At 35.6% G+C, this 11,498-nt stretch overlaps 1 protein-coding gene across 1 annotated transcript; it reads right to left on the bottom strand.

The window, feature by feature from the left end:
• Positions 1-3,684: 3,684 nt before the first annotated feature.
• Positions 3,685-4,629, bottom strand: LOC124104546 (olfactory receptor 4F3/4F16/4F29-like). Its single transcript, XM_046461539.1, has one exon. It carries the CDS (start codon positions 4,621-4,623, stop codon positions 3,685-3,687), a length of 939 nt encoding a protein of 312 aa, XP_046317495.1. The 5' UTR covers positions 4,624-4,629.
• Positions 4,630-11,498: the final 6,869 nt, after the last annotated feature.

The raw sequence follows: 11,498 nt of genomic DNA, 5'->3' as shown, positions 1-11,498 counted from the left end.
TTCTGTGCCTATTGGTTACCTAATCTGTGGAATAAAAATGAAAATATTATCTAGCTGACTGCTATTGGGAGCCAGGACATATTTATCTTCCTCCTCAATTTTCAATACAAAGCTCAGCTTTCTCCTCTGAGACTTCTAAGCAGAATTGTTCATCTGTTCTTTTATGCCTACACCTCATTATAGATTTACACAATTATGGATGCATAAATAGATACAGAGATACAGGGATATGCATTGCATATGGCACTTATATGTTGTATTGTAGCAATTTGTTTCCTATCCTTCTCCTTCACTAGGCGGTGATATCCCTGGAATAATTGTGTATTTTTCATCTTCTTATTTCCATCTCCAACTGGCACACAACAAGTCATTCTGAATCCTTCTTAATTCCTGTAGACATTGATTATTGGACTAATCCTCATGTTTTGATTACAATTCAACCTTCTGCATCCACTGTCCCTTGAGAGAGAAAATGGGCTAACCAGAGGCTCTATCTAGGCTATCCTCTGGCAGTCAATTCCAGCTGTGAACCAGAAACTCATGAAAATTGGCTCATTCTCTGCCAGTGATGAGTGGACTAATATAAATTCTGATTCTATGAGAATGAGGGAACCCCATGAAGTGTTCACTTAGGCTTCAACCTTTTCTTCAAATGGTATGTCTCTATCATGGACTAAGTGTCTCCAAAGAGTAGAGAGTGAACTACCTCCATAATGATGCATAATGATGTTTGGATAGGAGAAACCTATAAAGTTATTTTATTATATAAATTACTTCTAAACCTTACCTTGAATAATAAATATATGGATATTTTAATGATATATTAAAATGACAGAAGCTAAATTTCAAATAGCATATTTTGTAGCCCAGCACAGTGACACATGCCTGTAATCCCAGCAACTTGAGAGGCTGAGGCAATGGCATCACAAGTTTAAAGCCTGCTTTAGAGATTTAGTGGGTCCCTAAGCAACTTAGTGAGACTCTGTCTCAAAATAAATAAAATAAAATAAGATAAAAAGTTTTGGGAATGTGGCTCAGTGATTAAGTGCCCCTGGGTTCAATCCTTGGTACCTTCTGAACCCCCAAATCAAATAGCATATTGTATTGAGTTGATGTATATTTTATCTTTACCATTATAGGCTGTTAAGTAAAGAGAAAAATATTGAGATTTTAAACTACAGGTGAAGGGACCCATCATCCTGTGAAGTTGTATAAAATGGTGATTTGGAAGCAGGATGCTGAAGCAGAGGCCGCCTAGATTTGTATCTTTGCTCTATTGTTTAGCAGCTGCGTGTCCCTAAATTACTTGCTAAATATTTCTGTGCCTACTAGTTACCTAATCTGTGGAATAAAAATGAAAATATTATCTAGCTGACTGCTGTTGTAATTAAATTAGTTAATGTGTGTAAGCAACCTAGGATATTTCCCGCCACATCGTAAGTGTTCAATAAATGTTGGTGGTGGTTGTGTTGATGGTGGTGGTGGTGGTGGTGTGAACATTGGCAGTGGTGGTGGTTGTGGTGTTTATGAGAACAATGAATGCACTTTAAATATCTTGTGAGAATATCAATAGATGAGAAAAAGTTATGACTGTTTCAATTAGGTTTGTAAAGGAAACAGCTAAAGGCAAGCAGAATGATGATAAAACTGATCTGAATTTTATTTCCAATGATTCCACATCTAAGTTCCCATTTCCATATAAAAAATTATAGAATCTTATAACTTTTATTAGACTGATATCCAATGAGATCTATCAGGAATCAGAGGAGAAACAGAAATACAAAAAGTTTACCAAAAGGGAAGGGAAACAATTGCATATATATACAAATATCACACAGCAGCCATTTTACCAAAAAAGAAATATTTCTCACCTGGTTAAGTTAAAACCTAAGCCTGTATTTGTCCTCATACAAATATAATTTACAAGTGAATTAACAATTTTTTAAAAGTCAAAAATAAGAAAAAATAATGAGTTAACTTTAAAAGTGAAAGGATAAACTTTAAAAGTAAAAGAATAAATTAACTTTCCGAAGGAAGTCTGAGACATGCCAATATTTTAACAAATGGATTCATTACAAGTACTTATGAAAAATCACAAACCTTGCTGGTTGTGGTGAGATCTACCTGTAATTTCAAGGGCCTGGGAGGCTGAGGCAGGAGGATTATAAATTCAAGGTTCTCACTAAGCAACCTAGGGAGACCCTATCTCAAAATAAAAAATAAAAAGGGTTGGGGATATAGCTCCGTGGTAAAGCACTGCTGGGTTCAATCCCCAGCACCAAAAAAGAAAGAAAAGAAAAAAAAATCACAAGCCTTCAGAGAAATTGATTCAAATGTAACATTTTTCTAGATTCCTTATAATGTTGATGTTAGTATAATGTCAGAGATATTGGGTTATAAAACAACAAATAGGTCTCTTAATATACGAAAAAGATTTTCTTTTTCCTTTATATTATCTTTAGGCCCCCCAAATTCTAAAGTGCTCTGGGTGTTTAGTCATGGAAACCATGATCCACTTACAGAAGCATAGGAAGGCATGCAGTATCATACAAACACCAATTTCTTGAAGCCTTACATAAAAAAACAGACAGTTCTTCATAGCAATGAGAAAAGTGATGGTGAATGCCCTTTAGAGGATTCATTCAGTAGAAAAGCATATGGACGGAGGAATACTGTTTAATTGTGGATGTTTTTTGTAAGTGACATTAAAAAGTTATCGATAAAGTATAATCATGTGGTTAGGAATTAACCAGATCTTAGTCTCAGTTATTTATTGTTGCACTGAAAATAAATAAGAAACTGGAAATGACATATGATCACAAGAAACCGACCACAATGAAAAGAACAATGGCCTCATTTGTGTACCTTCTCGTTGGGGTGAGAAAGAGAAAGTCCATAGAAACCAGAGGAGCAGTCTGTTAGCAGAAAGCTCAGGAATTCAAATCAACAAGTGGGCTTAGATATATTTTTATTTTTTTAAATATAACTGTAAGGAAACCTGATTTTCATCTTAAATTTATTATGTAACACCTCTATTCCTGACTATGATCATGTATACAATGTGAATAGATTAAAAAAATGATCTCTCCAATTATTACTGTTCTAAAATTCCACAATTCTTTGTCCAAAGGATGAGGTAGGAAGGCAGATACTAAAGAATGGAGGGAAGAAAAAAAAGGGTAACCAAGTACTTAGTTATTATGGCAATTTGCTAGGTAATTTGAATAAAGAACATAAACAAATTCAAAATGGGAAAAGGAGTAATACACTAATTTCCAACTCTAAATAATTAAATGCACTGCTTGGTATCTTTTGAGGTTTAGGAATATTGCAAGTAGTGGATTAAAGGTGGAAATTGGCTTTCGTTTGAAACATTTTACATTATAATTACAAAGAGAATGAGCAGAGAGCATTTCTTAGTTATGTTTAAAAATTATCAAAGTAAAAATACTCACTGTGTAGTTATCATGAATATTAAATGATTTATGTTATTAACCAGTGCAGGGTCTGTAGCATGGGAAGTCCACTTCTAGATTAGTGTCTCCTTACTTGGTGAGGATACTAGATATACAAGAGAGCATGGTAACATACCTAAATGTGACCTAGTGCACTAGATCAAAAATTTCAATGACTTCATTTTTCCCATTGTCGTTGAGTGTAGAGTTGCATTTTGGTTTATAGTGTTTAGGACATCTTCCTGTAACCCACAAGCTGATAGAAAATTTTCCTCATTGCTGCCTTCATCTCCTTGTTCCTAAATGTATAGATCATTGGATTCAAAAAAGGAGTGAGAATTGCATCTAGGATAGCAAGAAATTTGTCCACATGTGATGAAGGTGAAGGCCAGGTGTAGAAGAAGATCAATGGCCCAAAGAATAAAACTACCACAGTGATATGAGCTGATAAAGTGGAGAGGGCCTTGGATAAACCACCTGAGGAGTGTTTTCGAACAGTAACCAGAATGAAGATGTAAGAAATGATCAGTATGAAGAAGGACCCCACAGAGATGAGTCCACTGTTGGCCGTGACCATGAACTCCAGTCTATCAGTTTTTGTGCAAGCAAGTCTAATGAGCTGAGGGAGATCACAGTAGAAGCTGTCCAGTACATTCGGGCCACAGAAGGGCAGGTCTACAACAAAAGCCAACTGGGCCACTGAGTGGATGAGGCCAAGGATCCAGGCAACAACCAAAATGAAAATGCACATCCGTGGGCTCATGATGGTCAGGTAGTGCAGAGGCTTACATATGGCCACATATCTGTCAAAGGCCATGGCTATGAGCAGCACCATTTCTGTCCCTCCAATAGTATGAATAAAGAAGATCTGAGCTATGCAACCCCCAAAAGAGATTGCTTTGTGTTTTCTAAAAAGGTCATAAATCATTTTGGGAGTCGCAATGGAGCAACCTCCCAGGTCAAGAAACGAGAGCTTGGCCAGCAGAAAGTACATGGGGGAGTGTAGGTTAGGGTCAGAAGTCACAGAGAACAAAATGAGGAGGTTTCCTGTAAGACTTGCCAGGTAGAACACAGAAGAAAAGAGTAAAAGTAGAAGCTGGATCTCCCACGAGTTGGAAAGTCCCAGGAACACAAACTCAGACACCACAGAGTGGTTGGTTCCATCCATTGTCTCAGAGAGCCCACCTGTCTCAAGTATTACCTGATAAAGGAAAGTAACAAAAAAAAAATTCAAGCTTTGTCGGGAATCACTGGCTACATGCCTGAGCAATGCCAAAACCCTTTTGCCATTCAACTATAGCTGCAAAAACAAGCCACTGCTTCCTATTCCCAGACTCCCTAAAATTTTCCAGGTTTAAAAAAGAGATTAGGCAAAAGAAGGAAAAATAAAATACAAATTAATTAATTAATTAATTAATTAATTAAAATTAGGAATCAGAAGATCATTGAAGGACTAGGGATTCTCTGGAATAATGTCATGATGGAGGGGAAAGGGCATGGAAATGAACTCTGATTTCTCCCTCACAGTTTATTACTCCTGCTCATTGAATTCCCAAACTTCAAACAATTTCTCATGACCTTTTTTTTCCTTATGTCTTACTCCTGTATGCAATACTATCACTCTCATTAATACTCCCTCATGTTTAGCTTCATGCCATTCCTGTTTTATCATATCATATTCACTTTTTCCTCATGAGGAGAGGAGATAATAGAGAAACCCAGGGTGTAGAGGGATTACATCGCCTGTGCTATATGGTATTCTGGTAAAGTACACAGTCAGAAAAGAGATTCATGATGCAGAATCTAAAGATGGGTGAAGTAAAAACAGGATAGTAAACAAAATTATACAAGAATAATACTTATAGATCTACATCCATGCCATATTATCTTTTGCTGGTTCCTGAAATGGTAGAAAGAAAGAACATCATACTTTAAATCAGAAGAACATGATCCTATCTCTGCCCTGAGGGAATTTGACTACTCAGTTCTTTCTACCATCCCTCCAAACTCAACTCACTTCCTGAACCCAGTTTCTTCATCTGTAAAATAAAGGGGCTGAGGCAGGTGACATTAAGGAATGTTTTCAAGTGTAATGTTTTTATTATTTTATCATTCAGTGCTAGTCTGCTCTGTAATGAAGCTTACCACAATATTTATATGCTCTTCACTGAACTGCTAATATACTTGTATCTTTTCCCTTGTTTGCAGTTGGGAGTTAGTCATATTCCATAGAAGGCCCTCTCTTCAAATTAATCTCCCTCTTTTCTAATTCACTTTGTGACTTGATTAACAATATTGCAAATCTGCTGTATCATTTATTTTGTAATTTATCACAATCATCAACAAATAATCAGCAAACATCTATTAGATGCCCATCAACCCCAGTGGACACTCTGAACTTCCTGAAGTATATTTAAGGCTTTTGCACTTTAGCACACACATACAAAAATGTAAAAATCAGTAAAAAGTAAACTATTTTAAAATGTCAAATAAGGCCAGTCTTGGTAGCGCACACCTATAATCCCATAAATTTGGGAGGTTAAAGCAGGAGGATCCAAAGTGAAAGAGTTCAGTAATCCAGCAAGGTTCTGAGCAACTATAGAGACCCTGTCTCAAAAAAAAAAAAAAAAAAAAAGTTTTGGGGATGTACCTCAGTTTGGCTGGGTTCAATATTTAGTACAAAAAAGTCAAATAAATAATATGATCATATGATTTTTGAATCAGAAAAGACACCCATGAATCAGGGTGATTAGGAGTGTCTTCAGAACAAAATCATAATCTGTGCTGCAGATTAAGTGAGGGATCTAATCTAGTTTAATATACAGCATCATAACTAAGCTTAAACAATTACTGAATGAGTCCCCCAGTCTGGTGGGGATGGATGATTACTTAAAGAGCTGCTGAATCATCCTCCAGTCTGCAACAGTGGTTGGTGAGCTCTCTATGGAAATAATGATAACTAACAAAAACAAAAACAGTGACCACCATATGTAAAGCACCATAATTACTTCTTTAGAGACACAATCCTCTTTGATATCTATGAAAACCATGAAAATTGGTATTATTGGCTCCTTTTTACAGGTAGAGAAATGAAGACCAAGGAGGAGAAGTAAGGTGCCAGGCCAGGAGTGAGTGGTAGAACTGATACTGATGCTCTCGCTGCTGTCATCCAACATGTACAGCAGACAGCTTTTTCTCTTGACTTCACAGTCATATTGTATACCAAGATCCTTTCTGGGTGCCCCGTGTTCTACTCTCAGCACACTGGGCAAATCTAAGTGAAAAAAGACAGATTTGTCTTCAAGTGTTCACAGCATATGGGTTTCTTAAGCCACTTCAAATGTATCTATAATATATTCTGTCTTTAAATAAACATGGTAGGAGAATGCAAAGCCATAGAAAACCTGCTGTGCTTTTAGACCCCAATGTCTTGATCCCCACAGAATCCTTTAGCTTTATGCAATAGAGACTTAGTTCTTACCTTCTCTAATGAATGGACAAAGAAGCAAAGGCACTCTGTCTCTATATCCTGTAGAATGCCGACTCCCTCTTCTGAGATTCATTTTGTGAATCAATTAACATACCACTGCAAATTTGCTGGATCATTTATTTTGAATTTATCATGAGAATTTGTACTTGATCAACAAACATTTATTAGATGCCCATCATGCCCAGTGGACAGTTTGAACTTACTGAAATATAAAATATTCCTTCCTTTAGGCTTTCACATTTTTAGCACACCTATAACATGTCCCTGTGTCAAAAATGAACTCCAGAACTAATGCAAGTAGATTCTGTTCAAACTTCTAAGACTTTCTCCTTAATGTTCTTGTTCCCTTTCTCTGACTTCAACCTTTAATTGATGTGGATTTTTAAAAGACAAGAATGAAATTTCACTTTCTGTGTCCTTTTCAATCTCATTTTATTGATGTTTGCTCATTAAGGTCTGCTAAAGCTGCTTCCCTTGTGCAGGTAATATTTAATTCATTTCTTTACAAAATAATACTGTCACTAGAAACATCTGTGTGATTATACTTGCCCTTGGGGACATCAACACTGTACTCTAATATACCTAAGCTATTTCTATATTTGCCACCAATGTACTCATTTATGACTAATTGTGTAACTCTTTCCAAAAACATAACCACACATTCCCCTGGTCAGATCTAGCATTACTTTATGCACAAACATCTTTAAAAATGCTATTATTGTGGGAGATAGAACTAATTGGAACACAGGGGAATACTGACCAAATGATTTGGAAGAGACGGGATCACCAACATGAGACTTGGGATCACCAATATCTATCTAAGGGAATTGTCATCCAGAACCTGACAAGCCAATGGATAAGCTGTAAGTGAGTCACAAAAGAGGGAGTGGAGGCAGAGATAAAAAATGTTAGGATATAAAATACAAAAACTATATAAATGATAAGGCAAACCTAAGTGGCATCATACTCTGAAACCTAATGCAGAGGATTATGTTTGCATCTCTAGGGGAACTTGTTTTCAAGTACTGACAAAGAATACTCAAAAGAACATATATTAAGTCACAATAAATTTTCCAAAATGGAAATGGTACATTCTTTAACACATTCTAATCACAATCTAAGAAAATTTGTATTTGATAATAATGGTAAAAAATAAGTTTGAATTTTAAATATTTAAATTCCTCCCAATAATAACAAACAACTAGGGGGAAAAACTACAAAGATATTCTTGGAAAAATTGAGACAACTTAAAAATGGATTGTATGTGAGATGACATTAGTTATTTGATATGTGTTTTGTTAGACAAAATAGTTATGATTCAAAAATATTTATCACTTGCTTCTCAGGGCATTAATATCTGAAATATACAAAGAACTTAGAAACTTGACACCAAAACCCAAATAATCCAATTAATAAAAGAGCAAAAGAACTAAACAGACACCCCTCAAAAGAAAAAATACAATTGACCAACAAATATGTGAAAAACGTACATCTCTAGCAATCAGGGAAATTCAAACCAAAACTACACTGATTTCATCTCACTCCAATCAGAATAGCAATTGTCAAGAATACAAATAATAGTAAGCGTTGGTGAGGATGTGAGGGAAAATGTACATCTATACATTGTTGGTGGAACCATAGATGAGTGTAACCACTCTGGAAAGCAGTAGGAAATTTTCTCAAAATCTAGGAATAGAGCCACCATATGACCCAGCTAACCCACTACTCAAAAATATATACACAAGATCCAAAATCAGCATACTATGGTGACACAGTCATGTCAATGTTTGTAACAGCACAATTCACAATAACCAAGCTATGGAACCAACCAAGGTGCCCTTCAACAGATGAATGGAAGGTACATAAAATGTGGTGTGTGTATATGTATGTGTATGTGTGCCAGAAAAAAAGAATGGAAAGTTTGGTGTTTGCTGGTGAATTGATGGAATGGGAAACTATCATGCTAAGTGAAATAAAGTAGACACAGAAAGTCAAAGGTGTAATATTTTTTCTGACTTGTGGAAGCTAGTCCAAAATAAGGATGAAAAAGAAAAGAGAGAAAGGGAAAAGGTGGGAAGGGATTCCATCAAAATAGGAGACATAAGAGTGGACTAGATGAAGGAGACTAAAGGGAAGGGAGGAAAGGGAAGGAGGAAGGAAAGGAGAAAGGACAGGATACAAAAGAACCGTGGACTTAATCTGACCTAACTTTCCTACGCACATATTCCACAGTGAATCTCACCATCGTGTATATACACAAGACACTAACCAAAAAAGAAAAAAAGTAAATAGCAGAAAAATCTGTAGAGTAGAGGGAAGGGAACAAGGAGAAGGAAGAGGGGAGGCAAAGGAGAAATATTGCGGACAAAATTTGAGCAAATTATATTGAATGTATTTTTAATGATGTCAAAATGAATCCGAATGTTCTGTGTAACTAAAAAGAATTAATAAAAATGATAAAAAGACTGAGAGAAAAAAGTATTTGTAATTCCATCAGTATTGAAGGAAACGTTCACAATAAATTAGTAGCCAAGTAATTACATGACATAACAAAATAGTTTGAAGCCCAAAGAAAAGATTAGGAAGCTCTATTTGCATGTACATGAAATGCCCCAGAATGACCCCAGCATAAAATAGGGACTTTGGGAGATAATGGAGTGTCAATATAGATCCACTCCGGTGGGGAATATTGGTAATGGGGGAGGTCATGCATACAGGCCTGAGTATGTGGGAAATCTCTGCCTTCTGTTCCATTGTTTGTAAATCTAAAATTGCTCTTCTATCTGGGCACGGTGGTGCACACTTGTAATCCCAGCAACTTGGGAAGCTGAGGGAAGAGGATGCCAAGTTCAAAGTCTGCCTCAGCAATTTAGTGAGACCCTATCTCAAAATAAAAAATAAAAAAAGGAGGGATGTGGTTTAGTGGTTAAATGTCCCTGGAAACTTGAAGCTCAGAAATGAGGCAAGAATTTCACCCCTTACCATTTCTTTTTCTACCGTGTCCTCAAATTCCTGGCGAATACCATTAGATAAGGAAATAAAACATATAGATATTGAGAAATAAAATAATCTCTGTTCATAGAAATGAAAGAAAAACATGATCCTCTGCAGAACATCTGAAAATTTATGATAAGAAAGAAACTCAGTTTAAAAAACCTACCAACAAAAACCCCTGGAATTAATAAATGGTTACAAAAAAAGCTAATATTAAAAAGTCAATCAATTACTTTTCTATACACAAGTAATGAACAAGTAGAATTTGGAATTAAAAACACAATACCATTTTCATTCCAAAAATTGAACTACTGGGCTGCTCATGTAGTTCAGTGACCAAGCACTTGCAGGGCATGTGAACGTTCATGGGTTTGATCTTTAGCACTACACCTAAAAAATAACAACAACAATAACAGAAAAACTTATAGATCTAATAAAATATATGTAAGATCTGTATAAGGAAAAGACAAAACTCTGATGAAAGAAATCAAAGAATAGCTAAATAAATGGAGAGATATTCCATGGTCATGGATAAGAAAACTTCATGTTGTCAAGATGTCAGTTCTTCCCAACTTCATCTATAGATTTAAGGTAAACTGACTTGAAATACAAGTCAATTATTTTGTGGATATCAAATATACATGGAGAGTCAAATGACCCAAAATTGCCAACAACCAATGAATATTGATTAATCAAAGAAACAAAGTTTAAAGGCTGACATTACCTGATTTTAGAATTTACTATGAAGCCATAGTAATCAAGACAATGTGGTCTTTGCAAAAGAATACAAAAATAGACCAAAGGAACACAATATGCCTATTTCCCCAAAAATAGATCCATGTAAATATAATCAACTGATATTCTAAAGAAGAACAAAGACAATACAAAACGATAATCTTTTCAGTAAATTGCATTAGAACAATTCAACATACACAGGAGAAAATAAATCTAGACACAGACCTTACATTCACAAAAGATAATTCAAAATGGATCACAGACCTAAGTTATAAACATGAAACTATAAATTAAACTTTCAGCAGGTAAAATAAAAGAAAACCTAGATGTCTTTAGGTGTGGAATTACTTTTAAAATGCAACACCAAAGACATAATTAATGAAAGAAATTATTAAAAACCTAAAAAAATAAAAATTTCTGCCAGGTGTAATGGTGCATGCCTATAATTCTGCGATTTGAGAGGCTGAGGCAGGAGGATCAGCCTTAGTAACTTATCAAGACCCTAAGCAACTTTACAGAGACTTTTTCTCAGAAAATAAAAAGGGCAGGTGAGATTGCTCAGTGGTTAAGCACTCCTTTGTTCAATCCTCAGTACTACTACTACTACTACTACTACTACTACTAAATAGGCTGCAAATTGGTGCAGCCATTATGGAAAGCAGTCTGGGGATTTCTTGGAAAATTGGGAATGGAACCACCATTTGACTCAGCCATCATTCTCCTCAGTCTATATCCAAAGGACTTAAAAACAGCATACTACAGGGACATAGCCACATCAATGTTTGTAGCAGCACAATTCACAATAGCTAAACTGTAGAACCAAG

Source organism: Marmota monax, unplaced genomic scaffold (assembly GCF_021218885.2).
Source record: "Marmota monax isolate L192 unplaced genomic scaffold, Marmota_monax_Labrador192_F-V1.1 WCK01_AAM20220418_F8-fsc00001, whole genome shotgun sequence".
Classification (NCBI taxonomy): Eukaryota; Metazoa; Chordata; class Mammalia; order Rodentia; family Sciuridae; genus Marmota; species Marmota monax.
Note: the sequence above shows the minus strand (reverse complement) of the source record. Positions and strands in the feature narration are given on the sequence as shown.

Coding starts and splice junctions, on each gene's coding strand:
- LOC124104546 (XM_046461539.1), bottom strand. CDS start 4,623: ATGGATGGAACCAACCACTCTGTGGTGTCTGAGTTTGTGTTCCTGGGA.